Below are 26,590 nucleotides of genomic sequence, written 5' to 3'. Positions count from 1 at the left end.
TTTAACAAATTTCAGATCATGCAAGAAGTTATCGACAGGCGAGCGTTTTGCTGTAAAATGTCTCCCCGATACGATGAAGACGCGGATGGAAATCAACTTGCACGTCCTGTGCAGTGGCCACCCCCATATCGTCTCCGTTTACGACGTGTATGCGAATGATGTTCAGTTTCCAGGCGAATGCCACCCAAGGTATGACTTTCTTCACAAAAACAGAAACGCGTGTGTATTGCATGGTTGTAGTTGGTTTTCGAATCAATCCAAACAAAGAAGAGTACTCTTTTATACCCCAAACAAAGCAATCTTTCACGAAAAACACCCGTCTAGCCGAATCCACTGTGAAAAATTTCCCCCACTCTATATCCGTGCCTAAATCAAAACGCGGATTCCATGAACAAAGCTTCTTTCTTAGAACTGCACGCCTGTGGAACTCTGTTCCGTCTGCCTGCTTCCCTCCGGACTACAACTTGGATGCCTTCAAGTCCAATGTTAACAAATTCCTAATGAACCGCCCCCTTAAGTAAACACTTCAGCAAATCTCCTCACTAACGTAATGTACTTGCAATAACCCTTATCCCTGAGTGGCTTCTGGGCCTTGATAAGTGGTGATCACTGTGTAAAATAAAAATAAAAAAAAAAAAAAAAAAAAGGGATTGTCACTTGGAATGTGAGTGACTACTATTTGTGATCGTGTCTATCAGATGGCTGTTCACATTACATTTAAACTTCAGTAGATTAGTATAGTCTGGAAAGCAAGAAACAGGGAGGGAATTCCACAGTCTAGCAGTCCGAGGGGAAAAAAACTATTAGAGTTGATGGCTTTATGTCATGTAGGAACTTTAACGTCCATGATTTTGATGATGATGATGATGGTTTCTGATTGCTTAGTAATAATAGTTTCTTTCATTTGACGTTTCAGAATTTTTAGATAAGGATTGGTTATTAGTATTGTTTGAATTCATTGGACTACTGCTCTCATCTTGAGCATGATTTTAATATCAAAACATTACATTTATTCCTAGGAGTGTCATCTTCACGATATACAATGGAAGTACTGTTTTTTTCCCTCTAAAAGCAAAAAAAAAAAAAAAAATCACACTAGTCCGATGAATCCAAGTCAGTCTTTTTTTTTTTCTTACTCTTATTATTCACCCCCCCCCTCACCCAAGGAATATTGCCGTTTGGACATAAAAGGATACTAAGGGCGAAACAATAAAAGGTTTGTAGAGGTATACAAGTTGGAAAAATAAATAAGAAAGGTTTATTTTAAAAGTTTTATTGAAAAATCAATTCAGGTAACTTTATTATGTAGTAGAGCTGACATCTATTCAATGTACTATTAACAAATATATATAATATTATAATCTCACTCTCCAGATAAGCTGCCTCTTTGATCACGAACAATCCTCTTTTTTTTTCTTTTTTTTTTTTTTTTTTACATGGGGTTCACCACTTATCAAGGCCCGAAGGCCACTCAGGGATAAGGGTTATTGCGCGTACAGTAATCAATGAGATAGTATTGTAGTAATCATTAGTATCTGGGGTTTTGATAGAGTGTCTTACTTAAGGGGGCGGTTTGTCAGGAGTTTGTTTATGTTGGACTTGAAGACGTCCAAGTTGTAGTCAGGTGGGAAACAGGCAAGCGGCAGAGAGTTCCACTGGCGTGCAGTTCTAATTATGTCTCATTAGCAATATTTAGGTATGAATAAAATAATAAAAAAGAAGTAAAAACAAATAAAATAAAGGTAAATTCGAATGATCGGAACGCACATCATTTTTTATCGGTACCGTTGTAGTTTATGAAATCAACTATGCAGAAATCAAAACCTTTCAGTTTAAGCAATAGAGAAAATAATGAGTCTGTAGGCAGAAATATAAATCATCGAATCTCGCCAAAAAGAAACCCAGATGTGATTTATGAACTCTAAACAAACAAAGACAAAACTTGAAACTATAAATAAACCAGACACAACTTATATTGGAAACATTATAAGTTCCATTTAAAGGTGTGATACTTCCAAAACAAATCTGGAGAGAAAGAAAGTTATTCATATATCAATTTGAAAAACGGTCGAATCAATTTTCTTCAGTCAAGTAATGTCTTAAGGGATGAACTTAACATTTTTACTAAATAAGACTGGCCCTGTCGGTGGGGCATTAGAATATGCCGACTGCCCCCCTGCAGAGGGTAAAAGTCCCTCAATGGGGGTCCTGGATATGACCTTAAACTATATCCAGTGGTGAGGCCCCAGCTTGTGGGCTTTGGGGAGTGTGGAGCCACCTTTTAATTACCATTGCTCCCAGATCCACTCTGACCCGGAGTGGTAGTACCTGTTAGGGTCCCAACTATGGGTTGAATAGAAACCGACGTGAAAACAACAAATATATTCTATTAAAAAAATTTTTTCTTCAAAATGTTTGGATTCGCATTAAATAACCTGAAAAGGGTTGATATGCCGTAAAACAAAAACAACCAACCAAATATATATATTTAAACGAAGAATGAGAATGAACTAAGTACAAAGAAATGTTAAACCTTATTTCATTATTAAATAAGTTTTAAACAAAAACTTTTCTCATATCACAGAAAATAAAGTAGCCGATATTTTTGTAAATAAACAAAGCATGATACGAAACTAACATAGAATCGAAATGATTTAACTTAGTTGATATGGACAGATTATGAAAATAAAATTTTAACAATTTTAAAAATAAGACACTGTTATCAGGGAGTCGTTTATGAATATCAGGAATGATTGAGGTCCAAGGATCAATTTCGTGAGGCACTTCTGCATTAACATTTTGCTGTTTGGATTTACGTCAATGAAAGATTTTTTAAGAAGTTTAAACCGGGTTATTACTTCACTTATTCTTTACGTCAATCAAGGATAACCTGGATGGTCCTCTTGTCTAAGAAGGATCTAAATATATGTAGAGTTGAATGTAATAATCAAAGAGGAAAGCCCCCCTGTGTGTGTGTGTGTCGTGTGGTCAGACAACTTACCTTCGGATGGGATCTAAGAGAGAGAGAAATTAAAGATGGCAGCCATGGATTTATAAGGTATAGTCTCATGGAATCTCACGAGATCTCATCTTCCACTGCACATGTATGCAAATGGAATGGGGTCAGTTTTCTAATAAAATGTCTGTTGGCAGAGGCAGTTGGCAGAGACATGCTGGAAGTTGAGAGAGAAATATATTGTACTATCGGCAAATATACTCATCTAAGACAATGTTATCAGGGAGTCATTTATGAATATCAGGAATGATTGATGGCCAAGGATCAACTCTGTGAAGCACTCCATCATTTATTTTTATCTGTTTGGATTTACGTCAATGAGAGATAACCTAGATGGTTCCCTTGTCTAAGAAGGATCTAATTATATTTAGCATTTATTCAGTAATAATGTAGGATTTAATTTTCATTAGGAACCCTTCATGCCAGACTTTGTCAAAGGCTTTGGATCTTACACCTGACTAAGGTCATAGGTTTTAGTGACCGAACCGTTGTGCCGATTTTCTTTTAACAAAGCAACACCTGCTTCTTTGTATATATCAGGGAGTCATGCATGAATATCAGAAATGATTGAGGTTTAAGGATAAACTCTGTGAGGCACTCCCACATTAATATTATGCTGCCTGGATATACGTCAATCAAGGATAACCTGGATAGTCCTTTTGTCTAAGAAGGATCTAATTATATTTAGCATTTGTTTAGTAATAACGTAGGATTTGATTTTCATTAGGAACCCTTCATGCCAGACTTTGTCAAAGGATTTCGATATATCAGGTTCTACAACCCTGGTTTCCCCTGCCTCGTTCGTGCACGGAAATGATTGTTTTCTAAAGATTATGGTATTGCTTTAGATATATATACATTCATATTCCCTGATACCTATTATAGGGTTATTACTTCGCTTATTCTTTACCCCCCCCTCCCCCTACACACTCCCGGGCAACACCGGGTACCCCCGCTAGTCTATTATATAAATGCGAAAATGTGTGTGTTTTTGTGTGTGCATTTAATTTTTGTATGTCCGGCAAAGGCTTTTTTTTGGGGAGGAGACCTCGGGGTGTTGCTCGGGGGGGGGGGGGGTTCGGGAGGGTTACTAATTCTTACAACTTTTTATATACTCCCCAGATTATAATATCCTCGATTTACAAAACGAGGTCGTCCCTTTCTTTTATTTACATGACTTTTATGTTACAAAATTCGCCGTGTGATTTCATTTCTCTATGGCGTTTAATTGCAACCATTCTCACTTCTCTGCCTTCTTAGCATCACGGGTCCTGGATATGACCTTAAACTATATCTGATGGTGAGGCCCCCGCTTGCGTGATTTGGAGAGTGTGGAGCCACCTTTTAATTGCCATTGCTCCCAGGTCCACTCTGACCAAAATTGTTCTTCAAAATCACTGGATTCGGCATTAAATAACCCAAATAGGTTGATATGCCGTAAAACAAAAAACAACCAACCAACCAACTTAGCGTCACGGTAACGCGTCCCACTTTCTTTTCTGTCTTCGCCTCAAGGCTTCAGGTTCGAGCCTACCTTCCTACGAACACTGTTTTTTTCTTCTTTTACATTTCCAAACACCCGGGCAATGCGGGGGACCCTCGCTAGTTAATTTTAAATCTCAGTTACATTCAATTCAGTTATATGTAATCAGAAATAACCATTAAAACATCTGCTTTCTTGTATGTGTGAGGAAAATGACTGCTGTAAAAAATAATGAAGGGGGGAGCACAAAGCAGTGTTAGGGGAGGGCAGAGAACTCTCCCCTGCAATTACAACTCCCCATACTTCTCATGTCGTTAGGGAAGGGCAGAGAACTCTCCATACTTCTCATTTTGTTAGGGAAGGGCAGACAACTCCCCATACTTCTCATTTTGTTAGGAAAGGGCAGACAACTCCCCATACTTCTCATTTTGTTAGGGAAGGGCAGACAACTCCCCATACTTCTCATTTTGTTAGGGAAGGGCAGACAACTCCCCATACTTCTCATTTTGTTAGGGAAGGGCAGACAACTCCCCATACTTCTCATTTTGTTAGGGAAGGGCAGAGAACTCCCCATACTTCTCATTTTGTTAGGGAAGGGCAGAGAACTCTCCATACTTCTCATGTCGTTAGGTAAGGGCAGAGAACTCTCCATACTTCTCATTTTGTTAAGGAAGGGCAGAGAACTCCCCATACTTCTCATTTTGTTAGGGAAGGGCAGAGAACTCCCCATACTTCTCATTTTGTTAGGGAATGGCAGAGAACTCCCCATACTTCTCATTTTGTTAGGGAAGGGCAGACAACTCCCCTACTTCTCATTTTATTAGGGAAGGGCAGACAACTCCCCATACTTCTCATTTTGTTAGGGAAGGGCAGACAACTCCCCTACTTCTCATTTTATTAGGGAAGGGCAGACAACTCCCCATACTTCGCATTTTGTTAGGGAAGGGCAGACAACTCTTCCCTTCAATTACATTTTTCTTGAATCTTTTTTTATTATAATAGCAAAATTTGAAAATCGAAACATTGATTTTCAAGTAAAACCAGTGTTATTTACTGAATTGTCATGTTGTAGTCATGAAAATATGCAAAAATTATGAAATCTTCATTTTTTTTTAATGTCACTTCCCATATGCCTATTGATGTGCTGAATAATTAATGCATGGAAACTTTGGCAAAAATAATGCAAAATGTCACTAACACAAGTAATAGTGTCTCTGGCTATCCCGTCGAGTGACGGAATCAAAGAAGGAAAGAGAAAAGAAAAATTAGACAGTTTATTAATATACATATGGCATTAATTTGTGTATGAGGACAATGACTGCTGTGAAAGTGAATGAAAGAGAAAACAGAGAGACAGGAAGAACGGTTGGTGAAGATTACAGTTAAAGTCAGGAGTTGGCAATAAGGAGTTTATTGCGTTTTTAATTAATTTGTTTTGTTTGTCATCGTTGATATCACTTCCACTATGAAGTTATTTAAGAAAGAAAAGTATGTTTTTCTTTATCTACTTCATAATTAATTTAACAAAGTGTTTTAATTAACCCAACATAACCAACATTTTCACACATAAAAACAACACATTTTCATAACCAACTTCTTAAACAAATTTTAAACAAGCAAGTGATCAAGCCTAATCTAATCAACTGCAACCCAAGAGAAAAAAAGAAAGAGTGAAGTGAAAGTTACCTTTTCAGGTCTGACATACTTCTCATTTTTGTTAGGAAAGGGCAGACAACTCTCCCCATCAATTACATTTTTCTGGGTCCTTCTTTATTATAATGGTGAAATTGAATTCCAAGTAAAACCAGTGCTATGTACCGTTTTTTATTTATTTACTTGTATATATTATAGCAATACTGTTCTCATATGATTTTTCAAACAATAGAAAATACACTAGCAGGGAGACCCGACGTTGCCCGGGATTTAAAGAAGATAAAAAAATATTTCATACTCTTATATTTTTGTTGTCATCGAAATTCGTGAAATCGCCCGGGAGGAAGTAAGTTAGTTAAAAAAATATGTTATTCTACATTGCACTCTAGAGAACCTGCTGTTTCTTTTATAAACTTTTTTTATATAAACTTCTTTCCAGTTAACGAAAAAAAAAAAACATTAAGAAATTTATGTGCGGGCTTTGAACCTACAGATCACGTCATGCAAAAAAAAAAAACAAAAAACAAAATAAACAACGTAAATTTCCAAGTCTTATAAAATTCTTTGCAGTTAATGAAAAATAAATTGTCATGTCATATGAAAATATCCAAAAATTACAAAGAACAATAAGGTAGAAACTTAATTATTAATGGAAATAGTTTTCCGAAGATAATTAGTCTCCTTTTGTTAGGGAAGGGCAGACAACTCCCTATAATTCTCCTTTTGTAAGGAAAGGGCAGACAACTCCCTATACTTCTCATTTTGTTAGGGAAGGGCAGACAACTCTCCTCTTCAATTACATTTTTCATGGTTCTTTTTTATTATAATAGGGAAATTTGGAAATCGAAATATTGAATTTCAATTAAAACCTATCTACTAAATTGTCGCATCACAGTAATTGGACATTGCGTCACTTTTAGACATGATAAAAGGCTCCTATCGCACTTGAGATTTGTACACAACTAACCAACTAGTAGATGGTCTGCAACAAAAAAGAAGACTGGTTTTTATCAAACGGAAGTGGAATCCTGCTGTCTTTTCTAGAGCAACAGTTTTTTTTTTTTTTTTACATTTTCACCCCAAACAAGGCAAATTGCCACTTTGGTGTAGGGGGCTACTATCAGGGGCAACAACTACTGGGGTACTATGTAGGGATTGGGCAGCAAGATGTCGGTTCATGTTACACTTGAACTTCTGCACGTCAGTACTGTTGGGGAAGCAGGGACCTGGAATGGAATTCCAGAGTCTAGCAGTTCTGGGGAAGAAACTATTGGAGTAGAAAGATCTTTTACATCTAGGGATCTCTACAGTGTGGGGGTGTGATTTAGCAACCTGTCAGGTTTGTCGAGGGTGCTCACGTTGTGGGGGCACAAGTGTCTGCAGTTCGTCAGAGCATTCACCATCGTTCTACCCTGTATTTAGAGATTTATAAAGAATCGGAATCTGTAAGCGTATCGAGATCAGGAAAAATATTAGAATCGTCCCATCACTACTTGAAAACCATGCCAAAAACCATAACTGTGGCCGTAAACTTTGTTTTCATCACCTTGGGCACGTCCCTGTTACTTGTGGCAATCCAGCCATGCATTTTGAGGGTGCTGGCAATGGTCCTGTTGTCATAACTTGAATTAGTAGAGAGCATGAGTTGTACAGCGGCGCATCTCCGATCTCAATTCTTGAACATTGTGTCACTTCCAGACATGATAGAAGGCTCCTATCACTCTTGGGATTTGTACACAACTGACCAACTAGTAGATGGTCTGCAACAAAAAAAGAAAACCGGTTTTCATCAAATGGAAATGGAATCACGTTGTCTTTTCTAGGGTGGCAATTTTATCGATCTTATCGATTTCCTTATTTGATCCAAAAATTAGAAAAACAACGATAAGGTAGAAACATTATTTTTAATGGAAATAGTTTTCGAAGACAGTTAGTGGAAATTAAGTTTTACAAAAAAAAAAAAAAAAAAACTGAAGAGTTCTAATTGCAACAAAAGGGAGATAAATATTTTCTGAAAACTGAAAATCTTTGGGCAATTTTGCAAAAACTTAATTTCTATTAAATCGTCTTCGAAAACTGTTTTCATTTATAATTAATTTTCCGCCTTACCATTTTTCATTACTGTGACATGACAATTAAATAGATATCATTGGTTTCACGTGAAATTCAATTTTCGAATTTCATTATTATGACAAATAAGAGCCACATCTGTTTAATAATGCTGCACACTGACAGTTTTCTAAGCCTTACTACTTCCGTGCTGGTTCATAACAAATTGGAAATAAGTGTTATGTTTGTGACATCCTCACTGGAGAAGTTTTGAAAAGTTCAAAAGAATCTGAAGTATTATGAACCATATATTTTTTTTTTTTAAATGGAGTTCACCACTTATCAAGGCCCAATGGCCACTCGGGGATAAGGATTATTGTGTGTACAGTAATCAATGGGATAGTGTAGCAATAGTATTGGAGAATTGATAAGGTGTCATTACTTAGGGGGGCGGTTCATCAGGAATTTGTTTGTGTTGGACTTGAAGACATCCAGGTTGAAGTCAGGAGGGAAACAGGCAAGCGGAACAGAGTTCCACAGGCTTTGTTCATGGTATCTACGTTTTTATTTAGGCACAGATAGGGAGTGGGGAAAATTATTGACGGTGGTTTCAGCTAGTCGAGTGTTTTTTGAGAAAGATTGGCGAGGGGGGACCAGAGAGTGGAGCTCAGACGAGCACCTGCCATGGAAATAACGATAGAACAATGACAGGCTCGCTAAGTCTCTTCTGTGGGAAAGAGGTTGCAGGGTAGAGAAAAGGGCATCCCCCACCAAGCCACGGAGCCTATTTTGTACTCCGTCAAGGCAGGATAGGCTGTTTTTTGCAGCCCCCACCCAGATGTGGCAGCAGTACTCCATCTTAGGATGTACTTGGCTCATATAGATAGAGAATTGCATCATTAGTTAGATATCTTCTGGAGCAGTAGAAGGATCGCACCATTTTCCCAGCGACCTTAGCCACAGACTTGATGTATGTGTTCCATTTAAGATCAGATATATATATATATATATATATATATATATGTTACGTCATCGTATCATAAAGGATTGAGTGTTTAATTATCTTATCAGAGTTAATGTCGTTTCAACATACCTTCTGCGTCTCGTTGGTTGATCTGGAACATCTCGTCTGGGAGGAAGACTGGTACCTGTTTTTGGGAACGAAGATTTATTTCACTCCAAGACAAGAAATTGGTTCTATAGTTTTTTATTCACATTCCAGATCGATTGTAGAAGAATAGAAAGTGAATTTGGCCTGTGGTTTCTTCTTCTAGGTCTTATTTCTACCACGTCAGCGTTCGTCCCCCGCCCCTCAGCAAAGGGGAGGAGACAACGGCAAAGCCGTCCGCTCTCTTCAGAGTCCCAACCAAATCTCCCCAATTCAGCTAACCTGATCACATGACTCACACGCAATCCGATCAGCTGATCTTGACTTCCGGTCAACGTGTCTACACTATAACTCACACTCCTCCCCCCTCTCTCTCTCTCTTGATTCATTCTATAACATATATATATATATTACAATAGAAAAATGGAAAAGTAAAAGACAATAAATTAAAGACAATAAATTAAAGACAATAAATTATTGTAGCATTAAGAATTGATAATACAGTGTTATTACAATAGAAAAATGCAAGCATGAAAAATAATATGGTTAAGCTTAAACATGGAAAAGTAAAGAACTAGTTAAAACTGGAAAAGAAAAGGACAAGCTATTCTAGTAAAAAATATAATAAATTTATAACCTAAAATATTGCAGCATTAAGAATTTTTTATATAATGTTATTACAATAGAAAAATACGAGCATGAAAAGTAATATGGTTAAGCTTAAACATGGAAAAGTAAAGGACTAGTTGTTAAAACTGGAAAAGAAAAAGACAAGATATTCTAGTAAAAAATATAATAAATTTATAACTTAAAATATTGCAATATTAAGAATTGATTATATAATGTTATTACAATAGAAAAATGTGAGCATAAAAAGTAATATGGTTAAGCTTAAACATGGAAAAGTAAAGGACTAGTTGTTAAAACTGGAAAAGAAAAGGACAAGATATTCTAGTAAAAAAAATATAATAAATTTATAACTTAAAATATTGCAGCTTTAAGAATTTTTTATATAATGTTATAAATTGAATTTTAAAAAAATTCTTAATGCTGCAATATTTTAAGTTATAAATTTATTATATTTTTTATTATTTTGATTTTCTTATTTTATTTTTATTCTATATTTTATTTTATTTATTTATTTATTGTTAATTGTTGAATACAGTTAGTATATTGTCCCGATATTAAATGTGATTCAGCCAGATAAATACCTGATTAAAAGAGGTTACAACAACACTAATTTAATTTTATTGTGTTGAAAAAAAAATGTGCACAATACTTCATTTCATTCTCTAATATTTCTCCAAAGATGGCCGTCTAGGAAAAAAAAGGATTCATTTTTTTTTTTAGATTTATTTTCTTCACATCTATATAAAAGTGAACATGTCTGTGTGTCTGTGTACATTTTCCTTCGCAATAACTTTGTCAATTTTCAATCTACAGACTCGAAATTTGATACACAGGGTACTGAGATTTGGGAAAATCGATGTGATTGGTTTTCGGCCAAAAATTTGACTGTAAAGGGGTCAAAGTTCAACCATTTAACCTTTGAGAACTCTACCAAACTCCTCCGACAATTTGGAGTCTAAACACTTGAAATTTTAGATATAGGTTCCATGGACATGGATCTAACTTAATAACTTGATTTGAGCCCAAAACAATAAGTTTTAAGGGGTCATAATAGGGGTCAAATTTTAAAAAAATTGACCGTTTTTTTTTTTTGCTCAGCACACACCTCCAAACACCCGGGCAACGCCGGGCTGAAATGCTAGTAATCTATATAAATATAACAGTGGATGTATATTTAACAAACAGAGCAGGCAGCTCGGCATTTTCCAGTCATAAAATACGCTTGAATATAGATTTCTTATTTATTATTATACTGGACTACCCGTGACCCGTTGGGTCAGTATGTTATAATTATATAGATTGGAACCAGTATATAGTAATGATTTAAAAAGTTTTTAAAAAATGGCTCTTGCGCCACCACAGAGAATCGAAACCAAAACATTTAGCTTACGATTTACTTTTTCCTTTGACGTTAATGCCTGAGCTATGAAGACATGTTTGCTGCAAGGCTAATAATTTAAACATGAACCAATAGCTATTACGTTATGCATGCATATTCGTAATGCCATCGTTCAACCACCTGGCAAATTTCATTTTTTTTAATGTTCACACTTTTGCACCAATTACCTTGGCTAAAACGCAAATATAAAGTTTCACATGGGTTTGAATACTCTATATGTTAAGTAGACGAAAAACTGGTAAGCAAAATTAAAAAAAATACATATATACGCATACATAAATATATATAGAAAGAGCCTTGTGTTTACTATAAGCTTTTTACGTAAGTATTACGCAAGTATAAATCATGTAGAATATCTGCATGAATATAATTACACGTAATAGTTAACTAAAGATGATCATCTCGTAAGAAAACCGAAAAAAAAAACTAATAGGGAATTAATTAAAATGAATGTTTAAAAGAATATGCAAATTAGCTAGATCTTTTGCTAGTGAATGCAATTCCACAACCCATATATAAGAAAATTGTATTTTCTTTTTAAATAAATAGAAAAAAAGAGTGTTTTTAATATTGTGACCCGATGGGGACCGGGCGATGCCGAGTGACCTTGCTAGTCGACACGAATTCAGAGAAATTCGCACGGCTGAATTCTGATGATGGTTTGATGTTATTTAAATAGAAATGTCTTTTGGATTTTGTCAGAAAGAGAAAAAACAAATGATAATTGTTCTTATCTTATTGCTTTTATATATCTGTTAACAACAGAAAGGTTGTTTTTAAAATCTCTGTTGAGTGAGATGAAGAATGGGGATCAAGAGTAGGGGGCGCCGCCAGGCATTGTTCGACTTGGAATGACTAAGCACTCCTAATTTGGTAATAAGTAGAAACATCTCAGTGTAAATGGGGGTTGAGGTTTGGGAGAGATAAGCTCTAAGAGAAAGAAAGGTGTTTGTAACCACTCTCTGAAGGAGAGGTGGGGAAAAGGGGTTGGATTTAGAAAAAGGAATTCTAAACGGAGAAGAGTCATAGCCAGCAAACCGAACGTTAAAAGTATGTATATATGCATATATGTATGTGTGTGTACTTATGTGTGTATTTGTCTTTTTTTTTCATTTTTCTTAAACTTTTTCTTCTAGGGGATGGGACATCCAACCAGATATCTGACATTTACCCCTATTTTAGTGAGTCCAACCAAGAGATCTTTTCAGGATTCTAGCCGTTCCTTTCAGTGCAATCGTTTGTATTTCACTTGCACTTGGTTCACCGGGTATGCTTGCTATGTACTTTTTAAAGTTCTTTTTCATAAGCCCAGTTGCTCCTATGATGACTGGTATAATTGAAACGTCTTTTAATTTCCAATTTCGTTTCATATCATACATAAGTCCTTGATACTTTGTTATCTTTTCCCTCTCAACTCTGTTAAGCCCTGTATCATTGGGTACACTAACCTCTATTACGGTCGCTTTTTTGTTTGCTCTGTCCCAAATCACTATATCTGGTTTAACAGCTGCGTTTTCAAGATATGTAGCAGTAGGGATTATGTAGTCATAGTGAATAGTGTAGTTGTCATTCCCAACTGTTCTTTCGGGTATATGTTCCCAGGAGTTTTTACTACACTGAATGTTGAGTTTCTTACATATCTTCCAGTGACTGTGTGCGTGTGCGTGTGCGTGTGCGTAATAAATGAGATTTAAACGTTATATTTGAATTAAGTTTAAAGTTATAAAATTATTTGAGTTTATAAGTCTTCCTATTGATTAATTTATTATTTGCGGACTATTGTCCTCATAATTCTTTAGCTGTTATTTCACGACGTTTCGACCAACTATTTCTTTGGCCTTAGTCAAGTGGTAACCGTGACGTGATACGAACTCCGGATTTCCTCACTGCATTCTCAGCAATTACTGCCATCCATAGTTGTTGTCATCTCACAACGTTTTTGGACAAGTAAGCCTCTAGCCGGCGTTGAGTAGTATTGAAACCGCTATCTTCAGACAATTCTCACATGGATCGTAGAGATTCAACGTCTCTATCCACTGCGTCATGGGCCCCGTGGTAAAGTTTGGGAGCCCTTCAGGGCCTGATGTTATGATGGGAACTAGCCTATGTTAATGGGAACTCTGTGACTTTACTGGTCTGGTCTTACATCATTCACTGCTATAGTCAGTCACCTCAAATTAGACAATAGTTGTTATGAAATAATGAAAACAATAAACAGTTTGTTACTGTTATAACCCGGAGTTCTGTTTGTTGTGGTGAGGACTCTTGATTTTGCAGCAAGCCGCAAGGATCAGCGGAGTGATTGATGTACCCGGAGACTACCTACATATGGAAAGAAAGACAATTCGATCAGGAGGAAAAACGCCTCTCCATGAAAACACAGTGGGTAAGGACGATTAACAGGCTAACTTGTAACGAGACAAGGTACGATCAAAGAACACCTGCCACATCGGGTGGAATCCAACGAGGTTAAGGACGCCCGGTACCCGGTGTTGTTGTAATGGTGGGAATGCTGCAGGTACCGACAACGTTATAATATGAATAAAAATTTATAGGAGTATGGATAGCCTGTGGGAATGCTGTCAACGTTATAATATGAATATCAATACACAAAAAAAAAAATTATAGGATTATGGATAGATTGTTCACAATAAAACAATCCTGAAATGTAAATCTGTGCAATTAGCCCCTGGATCTCCCTCGAGAATGAAACACAAACATTTCTTTATAGCTTACTTGCTATAAATATATTTTTATGCTAATATTTCTTTCTCTCTGTTCACAGACCGCGCTTGTTGATGATCTTGGAATTGATGGAGGGCGGAGAGTTGTTTGATCGGATCAGCAAAGAACGGTGTTTTACAGAAAAGAGGGCCACCTTTTATATGAAACAGGTTTGTGGAAATTGCATTGTCGCCCTTCCAAATGGAAATGCAGTCGTACCTCAGTACTCGACCATAATGCGTTCCAGATGTTTGTTTGAACACCAAAATAATATATTTTTTCTTTTTAAAATTACATTTTCACCCCAAAACAAGGTACATTGCCACTTTGATGTAGGCGGCTACTATCAGGGACATAAGTTACAGAGATATTATGTGGGGAGTTGGGCAGCAAGATGTCGGTTCACGTTACACTTGAACTTCTGCATGTCAGAACAGTTGGGGAAGCAGGAACCCGGAAGGGAATTCCAAAGTCCAGCGGTTCTGGGGAAGAAACTTCTGGAGTAGAAAGCTCTCTTACATCTAGGGATCTCAACTGTGAAGGGGTGGGATTTTGCTGCTTATCGGGTTTGTCGGGGTATTTACGTCAAGGGGGTACAAGTGTTTGCAGTTTGTCGGAGCATTCACCGTTAAAGTACTTGTATAACAGGCAGAGGGATGCAACATTTCGTCGATGGGACAGAGGCTGAAGCTTAGATGACAGTTCAGGACCTATCAGGTTGGCGACTCTCTTTTGAACCTTATCTAGGAGCGAGAGACTAGTGGTAGATGCACCAGCCCAAATATGACAACAGTACTCCATACATGGGCGAATGGTGGCCTTATAGAGGTATAGGTTCCCCTTTAAATTAAACTATCATCTAAGCTTCATTGCATACAGTGTTGTATAATAATGTATATGATATTGTATAATAATGTATTATAAATGCGTACAGTATTGTATAATAATGTGTATCTAATATTGTATGATCATCTGTATACAATATCCAGATTAGATTCAAGTCTCGTGTATAGATAAATAACAAACACCAAAAATATTCTCATACAATAAAATAAAACAAACACACATTTGAATTTGTTTTATCAAACTACCATGACACATTTAACAAACATTTGCAAAATTAACAAAACGAAGAAAAAAAATGTTTCTTGAAAAATTCTTATCTCCAAATTCTATGGAAGAAAACCAAAACCAAATGCATTGACAAAATGTTGCAAGTATTTTTATGGTAGATGCTCCGACGAACTACAAATATATTGAGGTCATTGCCAAGCCTGCTGCAAAGGTGGCCTTTCTCATTCGACCTTGCATGCAGTGTTGTTGTCACATCTGGGATGGTGCATCTACCATATATATATATATATATACATATATATATATATATACACACATTTTATTTTTTATTACCGTATCTTTCTGTTAAGTTACATTATTGTTTCAGCTACTTGGCCGCTGTATATGATCATATATATGATGTATATAGCACCTTAAAAAAAATTTGACGTAAGCGAGAGCAACGCGGGTGTCTACGCATGCAGGCGCACATGTGTTGCACGCCAGGGCGGGGATGTATGTGTACATGTGACCGTTTCTTTTAAGTATATATGTGAGTACGTGCGCATGTGTGTACCCATGCCCGCGACCGCTAACTAACCCCCTCCAAACAATTAACAACAAAATAAAAACTAAAAATCAATAAACTGAATCATAGCCCCCCCCCCCGCCTCCGAACCTAAGCGAGCCAGATGTCTTCCCTCGGCAAGCTTGCCATAAAGGATCTGACAGGAACCGGTGTGTCAATGTGATTATGCCAGATATAATGTATGAATATGTGCATATATATATATATATCTATAATATAAAGCTGAATGTGTGCGTGTGTGTGTATCTGGTCACGAATAGGCTCCTATATGGTTGACTATTTTAAAAAACTGATTACATATAATGATAGAACATGTATCGAGACACAGGAATGGGTATGTTTGATCTGGCAGAAAGGTGGTTCATTAAAATTGTGGGGTCTGCGTTCGCACCTGGTCCACAAAGTATGGAAATAAAAAATTAAAAAATTAAAAAAAACGTTTACAAGTGTTTTTGATATAGATGTACATAATAATACTTTGATAAGTATGTTTTAATTTAAATAGGGATGGTATAATAAAATTGTGGGATCTGCGTTCGCGCCTGCCCTCCATAGAATGGAAATAGACACAAACTTTAATAAAGACTTTTCATATCTATCTGCGTAAGTATACTTTGATAATTATGTTTCAGTTTGAAAAAATATGGTATAATAAAATTATGGTGTGTTCGTTCGCACCTAACCTCCATAGAATGGAAATATGTCACAAAGTTTAACAAGGTCTTTTAATATAGATTCAGAGAATATTGTGATAAGTGTTTCAGTGTGAACAGGTATGGTATAATAAATGATGGGGTTTATCTATTTTATTTTTACTTTCATCATATTTTGCTTCGGTTCTGATAGCCCCAAATTCAAAGCTATCTCTTTACAACCCTTCGTTTTCATAACCTATCATACTTTCATAAATCAGAGTCCATTTTCTGTAGGCTGTTTTTGAACCCAGTCAACGACGGGTACTTTTGCTAGTATATATATATATATATGCACATTATATTTGGCATAATCAGGTTGACACACCGGTTCCTGTCAGATCACAGAAGTTAAGTAATGTTGAGCCCGGTCCTTACTGTAGGAGGACGTCGACATCTCCCTGCTAGAGTTACAAAAACCTAACGTCATCATCTCCCCTAACGGGGATATACATGCGACTGGAGACTGCTTATGAATTTTATACTCCCATGGAACTTCCTCCTTCAAAGGAAGCCGATTAAGTCCAAATAGGGTCAATGCGGCTTCACACACACACACACACACACACACACACACACACACACACACACACACACACACACACACACACACACACACTCATCCGCCATTAGTGTCTCACTCTTAGTTGATTGGGAGTATGTACGTTGAGAACAAGTTTTATGAGTACTTGTAAAATAAGCACAGGAATGCAATACTGCAGTGATGGGACAGAGGTTGAAGTTTGGTCGATAGTGTGTGACCTATTAGATTTGAGACTCATTTTTGGACCCTGTTTAAGAGGAAGAGACTGGCCATAGATGCACCAGCCCATATGCGGCATCCATACTCCCTGCATGGGCAAACTTTTAGTTTTATTCTACATGCTCACCCATTTCATTTAATCTATATTTTATTTACAGAACAGAAAATCAGTTAATTTTATAATAGTTTCTCTCAGGATGTTATTTTCTTTAATGTCAGCCACAAAACTCAATTATTTCGAAATTAAGAGAATTAGGTGTTTGTGCAGATAATTGATAAACCAACGCATTTCAGGTGAAAACATTATGTACTTGGGTATCATGTCGAACTTAGTGCAAATTCCAAAAATTATGAAAAATGATCCAGTATATGTACAGCACCATATCTCAAAACATGGCAGAAGGTGTGTGGTACCACCCCTAACCAGTACCAGGGACAACTGGATCCGATGGCTCAGGGAATCGAGTTTAAATTCCCGGGGCCCTACGCTCTTCAATTGCCTGCCACGTAACATCAGAGAGATCACGAACTGCAAAACAGAATCGTTCAAGTCGGCGCTGGATACCTGGCTGAAGTCTGTACCAGACGAACCTCAGATCCCCGGTTATACCGCTATGAGACGCAGTGAATCCAATAGCTTACGCCACATGCTTGTCTGTGTAAAGAGGGACAGCGAAACGGTGCAGCGGTCTATTGATTCGACGCCGCCTACACCGTCCCAACTGGAGGCCGCTTGCTGCAGTGACCTTGGAGGGCTCTGACCGCTGAAAGACATCACACAAATCACACAAATTATTAAGATGTAGTTTTTGTTTTAATAAATGTAAGACACTGTGCTTGTTAAAAAAAAAAAAAAAAAAAAAAAAAAAGATATAGTTTTAAGAACAAAAAAGAAAAAAAATCATCTACAATTATGTTCTGATGGTATATTTAAAGATGCCGGACCCTTAATTAAAATTAAGGGAGATAACTCGGTTTGTAACATAGAATTAAATGTTGGCTTTGTGGGTAATTTTCTAGCGAGGTAGAGGGAGCCCACCTTCTTTGCAGCAGCCTTGGCAGTGTCCTCAATGTATTTGTTTCAATTTATGTTGCCTGTGAATGGCTTAATTTTTTTTTTAATGTCTGCATTTTGCAACAATTCCATTTTTCTTATTGATCAACTTGTTTTTGTTTGATTTTTTTTTTTTTTAACAAGATTGCCTCTGCCATCAAAAGATGTCACCGTCTAAACATTGCACACAGGGATTTGAAACCGGAAAACCTTCTTCTCAAAGACAATTGTGAGGTAATTATGGCATTTTTTTTGTTTATTTTAAATTCTATTCCAACTATCAGACAATAGCATTAATTAGTAAAAGGTCAATTTTTAGGGGTCACTAGGTTATTTTTGAAGACTTTTCTATAATTCAATGTTTAACTGAATCCTTATACTAAATGTCAATATTAGTAAGAAAATGTTTTACGAAACCGTGAATAGACAGTTTACGTGTGTTTTCGTTTTTTTTTTTTTTATAGAAAACACAGTGCAAGGGAGGCGACTCTAAGAAAAAGTTTTTTTTTGAGGGGATTATCTCCCTTGGTTTGGGTGAAATTTTTTTGTTATTTTCTATTATTTTCCCCATAAAAATTTGTAATTAATGGGCTCTAAATGTGTTAAATTCAATTCATGGGACGGCTTCGAATGTTGTTTCGAATCATCATATGTGCTGCTTCCTTGAGTTTTCTATTCCTCCATCTTCTATAATTGTCCAAACAATCGAAAAGATATCACATCCGTATCATTTGGACTCTTCAAACTATTGGACTATTCCTCCATCTTCTATAATTGTCCAAACAATCAAAAAAATATCACATCTGTATCATTTGGACTCTTCGGACTATTGGACTATTCCTCCATTTTCTATAATTGTCCAAACAATCGAAAAAATATCACATCCGTATCATTTGGACTCTTCGAACTATTGGACTATTCCTCCATCTTCTATAATTGTCCGAACAATCGAAAAAATATCACATCCGTATCATTTGGACTCTTCGGACTATTGGACTATTCCTCCATCTTCTATAATTGTCCGAACAATCAAAAAAATATCACATCCGTATCATTTGGACTCTTCGAACTATTGGACTATTCCTCCATCTTCTATAATTGTCCGAACAATCAAAAAAATATCACATCCGTATCATTTGGACTCTTCGGACTATTGGACTATTCCTCCATCTTCTATAATTGTCCAAACAATCAAAAAAATATCACATCTGTATCATTTGGACTCTTCGGACTATTGGACTATTCCTCCATCTTCTATAATTGTCCAAACAATCAAAAAAATATCACATCCGTATCATTTGGACTCTTCGGACTATTGGACTATTCCTCCATCTTCTATAATTGTCCAAACAATCAAAAAAATATCACATCCGTATCATTTGGACTCTTCGGACTATTGGACTATTCCTCCATTTTCTATAATTGTCCAAACAATCGAAAAAATATCACATCCGTATCATTTGGACTCTTCGAACTATTGGACTATTCCTCCATCTTCTATAATTGTCCGAACAATCGAAAAAATATCACATCCGTATCATTTGGACTCTTCGGACTATTGGACTATTCCTCCATCTTCTATAATTGTCCAAACAATTGAAACAATACAAACATTCAAACTTCATCTCCAAAATTCAGAACTGCATTAAAATCGTAATGTGTTCAGTGTTGGGAGCAACGTCGGATGAGAATTTGATTTTTTTTAAAAGACTTTTTCACCCCCAAACGAGGCACATTATCACTTGGAATGGAAGTTCAAGTGTAATGTGAATAGACATCTTGCTGTTCAACTCCCTACATAGTATTGTTTCAATTTATGTTCCTGATAGTAGTCCCCTACATCAAAGTTGTACTGTCTTGTGTGGGTTGAAATTGCAATTTAAAAAAAATAGCCACTCAGGGATAAGGGTTAATTGCATGTACAGTACGTTGTACGTTAGTGTTGAGATTTCATAAAATGTCTACTTAAAGGGGGGCGGTTCATCAGGAATTTGTTTACGTTGGATTTGAAGACATCCAAGTTGTAGTCAGGTGGGAAACAGGCAGACGGAACAGAGTTCCACTGGCGTGCTGCTCTAAGAAAGAAGCTGTGTTGTTTATAATTTTCTCTATATAATACTAAAACTCTTCATACAAAATTTAATATAAATGGATGGTCACATTCAATGCTACCAAGACTAAACTGGTTTCCTTCAATAATTACAAGAAACCTTCTCTGCCACCAATAGCAATGGCCAGTGACTCCCTGTTTGAGAGTACATCTTTCAAACTGCTTGGCCTAATGTTCACAGGAAACATGAGTTGGAACAATTATATTGAAAACATTGCCGCTGCGAAAAAGGTAAGCTCTCTACCGTGCTAGAAAACTACTGACACCTGAAAGTATCCTGTACCTCTATAAGGCCACCATTCGCCCATGTATGGAGTATTGTTGTCATATTTGGGCTGGTGCATCTGCTACTAGTCTCTCGCTCCTAGACAAGGTTCAAAAAAGAGTCGCCAATCTGATAGGCCCTGAACTGGCATCTAAGCTTCAGCCTCTGTCCCATCGATGAAATGTTGCATCCCTCTGCCTGTTCTACAAGTATCTTAATGGCGAATGCTCTGACGAACTGCAGACACCTGTGCCCCCACGACGTAGACACCCCCAACAATCCTGACAAGCAGCTAAATCCCACCCCTACACTGTAGAGATCCCTAGATGTAAAAGATCTTTCTACTTCAGTAGTTTCTTCCCCAGAACCGCTAGACTCTGGAATTCCATTCCAGGTTCCTGCTTCCCTAACTGTACTGACATGCAGAAGTTCAAGTGCAACGTGAACCAACATCTTGCTGCCCAAATCCCAACATAGTGCCCCAGTAGTTGCTGCCCCTGATAGTAGTCCCTTACACCAAAGTGGCAATGTGCCTTGTTTGGGGTGAAAATGTAATAAAAAAAAAAAAAATAAAACAAATGGATACTTTTTTAGCTACAGTAAATATGATTCTATTTTATTTATATATATAAAAGCGAAAATGTGTGTATATGTGTGTGTGTATGTATGTTCGCTTTTTGTGTATGTCCACAAAAGGCTTTTTTTAGGTGGGGGTGTTCGGTGGGGTCGCTCCTTCTTAAAACTTTTCATATGCTGTCTAAATGATAATATCTACGAGTTACGAACGAGGATCGCATGCGTATTTGATTTGCCCGAATTTCACACGCTATTTTTTCCAGAATTTTAGATCGCCGCGTCTTTCTTTCGCTTTTCAGTATAAAAAGCGAAACCGGATTCAAATCGGCAGTTTCCCAGCCAACAGCCGGATGGTTTCCGGAAAGTGATGTAAACGTTTGGTCAATGCCGGGTTTTCACTGTCATATCAGACAATTGCTTTCATCTAGACACTCCCCTAATAAACGGGGGAGCTGGTTTTCCCCAAAGTTGGCTAAAAATTAAAAATAAATAAACCGGATTTTTTACCTCATTAAAAACTGTCCCGCAGAAATTATTAACTGCGACATCTATTTTACCTCATTAAGTGCACACACCTGTCAATTCTCTTCCTACTTAAATAAATTCAAACGTCTTTCAGTAAATCGTTCTTGCTGCCCGAGCAGTTAACGTGTCATGTTTTTTTCACATTTTATTTTCCAACTTCGCCTCGGGACTTCGGGTTCGATCCTACCTACCTACCAAAACTTTTTTTGACATCCCCCCCCCACCATGTTTCTTTTTGATTTAAAAGCACACACACATCGGAGCACCCGGGCAACACCGGGTACCCCCGCTAGTATGTAATAAAAAGAAAAAAAATTGTTTTTATTTTCTCAGGATGCACTGGTGAAACTGACTGACTTTGGATTTGCTAAATTCGATAACGGAAAACTGATGACTCCTCACTTTACCCCTTATTATGTATCTCCTCAGGTGAGTACGCACTATATGACCCTCGTATTTGCATCAATAGTTAGTGAGGGGTCCCATGCTAAGCTGTTGTCACTAATTGACCTCCAATTTTCTTTTTTTTTTTTTTTAACAAATTGATTATTTAAAAAAATGATTAAAAGAAATATACTGTGACATGATCCCTTTCAGCATGTGGCCATTTCCAGCTACGGTATAACTGGAAATGTTTTCTCAATCATTAAATCATTTCTCTCCGATAGGCTCATAAGAGTAGTGGTAGATGGACAAAAATCGGAGGCCTGCAATATAAATGCTGGAGACCCTCAGGGGTCAATCCTGGGCCCAACTCTCTTCCTGATCTACATCAATGACCTCCCTAAACACATACTTAAATCATTCGTTGACATCTATGCTGATGACACAACCATCTACGGCAACACATCAAAGGCTGTAAATGAAAAAGTTCTCTCTGATTCTCTCTCCTCTGATCTCGAGCGCGTGGTTCAGTGGGGGAAGATGTGGCTGGTTTCCTTTAATGCATCCAAAACCAAACTCCTATCCTTGCATCATCAACGCTCTGATCCCCAGCTGTGATGGATGGCTCTCGTCTGGGTGAGGCTCAGTGTTTTGACAAGCTTCTGGGTTTGACCTTTACTCCTGATCTGAAATGGAACATGTACATCAAGTCTGTTGCCAAGGTCGCTGGAAAGATGGTGGGATCCTTCTACCGCTCCAGAAGATATCTCACTACTGATGCAATTCTCTATCTATATAAAAGCCAAGTACGTCCAAGGATGGAATACTGTTGCCATATCTGGGCAGGAGCTGCTAAAAACAGCCTATCCTGCCTTGACAGAGTACAAAATAGACTTTGTGGTTTAGTGGGGGATGCCCTTTTCTCTACCCTGCAACCTCTCTCCCACAGAAGAGACGTTGCGAGCCTGTCCTTGTTTTATTGTTATTTCCATGGCAGATGCTCGTCTGAACTCCAATCTCTGGTCCCCCCTCGCCAATCTTTCACGAAAAACACCCGTCTAGCTGAATCCACTGTGAAAAATTTCCCCCACTCTATATCTGTGCCTAAATCAAAAAGCGGATTCCATGAACAAAGCTTCTTTCTTAGAACTGCATGCCTGTGGAACTCTGTTTCGTCTGCCTGCTTCCCTCCGGACTACAACTTGGATGTCTTCAAGTCCAATGTTAACAAATTCCTAATGAACCGCCTCCTTAAGTAAACAAATCTCCACACTAACATAAATGTGCTTGCAATAACCCTTATCCCTGAGTGGCTTCCGGGCCTTGATAAGTGGTGATCACTGTGTAAAAAAAAAAAAAAAATATCACTCAACAGGGTGGATGTATTGATTCATGAGAGAAAATAGATTTTTATTTTTGAAATGTATTGTGATATGGTCCATGGCCTTGGAAGAGACATTTTTGGATGATGATAGTGTCTTTAGGAATACCTGCATAATAAAATTGGAACAAATAAAATATTGAGAGAATAGAAGGGTCACCAGTTAGTAAGTGCTAACTAAAATATAAACAGTTTTTTGAATGGAAAATTGAAGAAAAAAAAAACAACACGGAACTTTATAAAAAACATTTTTATATAAGAGATATGAAATATAAAAGATACTTTCAATCCTGAAAATGTTCATAGTACAAACACATGTTTAGTAATGAAAGTTCGGCAAATAGTCACAATAGAGAGAAGAGAGGTCTGTCTTTGATGCTTGCCAATTTCTCTCTACTGACTGACAATTTTATGCAAGAGAGAATATAAAAGGTTACTTTCAATCCTGAAAATGTTCATAGTACAAACATATGTTTAGTAATGAAAGTTCAGTAAATAGTCACACGAGAGAGAAGAGAGGTCTGTCTTTGATGCTTGCCAATTTCTCTCTACTGACTGACATTTTTATGCAAGAGAGAATATAAAAGGTTACTTTCAATCCTGAAAATGTTCATAGTACAAACACATGTTTGGTAATGAGAGTTCAGTAAATAGTCACACGAGAGAGAAGAGAGGTCTGTCTTTGATGCTTGCCAATTTCTCTCTACTGACTGACATTTTTATGCAAGAGAGAATATAAAAGGTTACTTTCAATCCTGAAAATGTTCATAGTACAAACACATGTTTGGTAATGAGAGTTCAGTAAATAGTCACACGAGAGAGAAGAGAGGTCTGTCTTTGATGCTTGCCAATTTCTCTCTACTGACTGACATTTTTATGCAAGAGAGAATATAAAAGGTTACTTTCAATCCTGAAAATGTTCATAGTACAAACACATGTTTGGTAATGAGAGTTCAGTAAATAGTCACACGAGAGAAAAGAGAGGTCTGTCTTTGATGCTTGCCAATTTCTCTCTACTGACTGACATTTTTATGCAAGAGAGAATATAAAAGGTTACTTTCAATCCTGAAAATGTTCATAGTACAAACACATGTTTGCTAATGAGAGTTCAGTAAATAGTCACACGAGATAGAAGAGAGGTCTGTCTTTGATGCTTGCCAATTTCTCTCTACTGACGGACATTTTTATGCAAGAGAGAATATAAAAGGTTACTTTCAATCCTGCAAATGTTCATAGTACAAACACATGTTTGCTAATGAGAGTTCAGTAAATAGTCACACGAGAGAGAAGAGAGGTCTGTCTTTGATGCTTGCCAATTTCTCTCTACTGACTGACAATTTTATGCAAGAGAGAATATAAAAGGTTACTTTCAATCCTGAAAATGTACATAGTACAAACAAACGTTTGGTAATGAGAGTTCAGTAAATAGTCACACGAGAGAGAAGAGAGGTCTGTCTTTGATGCTTGCCAATTTCTCTCTACTGACTGACAATTTTATGCAAGAGAGAATATAAAAGGTTACTTTCAATCCTGAAAATGTTCATAGTACAAACACATGTTTGGTAATGGAAGTTCGGTAAATAGTCACACGAGAGAGAAGAGAGGACTGTCTTTGATGCTTGCCAATTTCTCTCTACTGACTGACAATTTTATGCAAGAGAGAATATAAAAGGTTACTTTCAATCCTGAAAATGTTCATAGTACAAACACATGTTTAGTAATGAAAGTTTGGTAAATAGTCACACGAGAGAGAAGAGAGGTCTGTCTTTGATGCTTGCCAATTTCTCTCTACTGACTGACAATTTTATGCAAGAGAGAATATAAAAGGTTACTTTCAATCCTGAAAATGTTCATAGTACAAACACATGTTTGGTAATGGAAGTTCGGTAAATAGTCACACGAGAGAGAAGAGAGGTCTGTCTTTGATGCTTGCCAATTTCTCTCTACTGACTGACAATTTTATGCAAGAGAGAATATAAAAGGTTACTTTCAATCCTGAAAATGTTCATAGTACAAACACATGTTTGGTAATGGAAGTTCGGTAAATAGTCACACGAGAGAGAAGAGAGGTCTGTCTTTGATGCTTGCCAATTTCTCTCTACTGACTGACAATTTTATGCAAGAGAGAATATAAAAGGTTACTTTCAATCCTGAAAATGTACATAGTACAAACACATGTTTGGTAATGGAAGTTCGGTAAATAGTCACACGAGAGAGAAGAGAGGTCTGTCTTTGATGCTTGCCAATTTCTCTCTACTGACTGACATTTTTATGCAAGAGAGAATATAAAAGGTTACTTTCAATCCTGAAAATGTTCGTAGTACAAACACATGTTCGGTAATGAGAGTTCAGTAAATAGTCACAAGAGAGAGAAGAGAGGTCTGTCTTTGATGCTTGCCAATTTTTCTCTACTGACTGACAATTTTATGCAAGAGAGAATATAAAAGGTTACTTTCAATCCTGAAAATGTACATAGTACAAACACATGTTTGGTAATGAGAGTTCGGTAAATAGTCACACGAGAGAGAAGAGAGGTCTGTCTTTGATGCTTGCCAATTTCTCTCTACTGACTGACAATTTTATGCAAGAGAGAATATAAAAGGTTACTTTCAATCCTGAAAATGTACATAGTACAAACACATGTTTGGTAATGAGAGTTCGGTAAATAGTCACACGAGAGAGAAGAGAGGTCTGTCTTTGATGCTTGCCAATTTCTCTCTACTGACTGACAATTTTATGCGAGAGAGAATATAAAAGGTTACTTTCAATCCTGAAAATGTACATAGTACAAACACATGTTTGGTAATGAACGATCGGTATATAGTCACACGAGAGAGAAGAGAGGTCTGTCTTTGATGCTTGCCAATTTCTCTCTACTGACTGACAATTTTATGCAAGAGAGAATATAAAAGGTTACTTTCAATCCTGAAAATGTTCATAGTACAAACACATGTTTGGTAATGAGAGTTCAGTAAATAGTCACACGAGAGAGAAGAGAGGTCTGTCTTTGATGCTTGCCAATTTCTCTCTACTGACTGACAATTTTATGCAAGAGAGAATATAAAAGGTTACTTTCAATCCTGAAAATGTTCATAGTACAAACACATGTTTGGTAATGGAAGTTCAGTAAATAGTC

General features: G+C 36.9%; 1 protein-coding gene across 2 annotated transcripts in view; it reads left to right on the top strand.

Moving 5' to 3' along the window:
- The window catches only part of LOC145270496 (MAP kinase-activated protein kinase 5-like), a 163,836-nt gene that overhangs the window by 21,843 nt on the left and 115,403 nt on the right, over window positions 1-26,590 (top strand). For both annotated transcript variants that reach the window (XM_080126156.1, XM_080126155.1), the window contains exons 3-6: window positions 16-189; window positions 14,124-14,232; window positions 18,358-18,447; window positions 22,023-22,118. In XM_080126156.1, the coding sequence (XP_079982282.1) occupies window positions 74-189; window positions 14,124-14,232; window positions 18,358-18,447; window positions 22,023-22,118 (411 nt within the window). In that variant the 5' untranslated portion in view covers window positions 16-73. The remainder of the gene's footprint in view (window positions 1-15; window positions 190-14,123; window positions 14,233-18,357; window positions 18,448-22,022; window positions 22,119-26,590) is intronic.

The sequence above is a fragment of the Euprymna scolopes genome, chromosome 46 (assembly GCF_053919585.1).
Source record: "Euprymna scolopes isolate OS-2025 chromosome 46, ASM5391958v1, whole genome shotgun sequence".
In the NCBI taxonomy this organism is placed as follows: domain Eukaryota; kingdom Metazoa; phylum Mollusca; class Cephalopoda; order Sepiida; family Sepiolidae; genus Euprymna; species Euprymna scolopes.
This window is presented reverse-complemented; position numbering and strand designations above follow the sequence as displayed.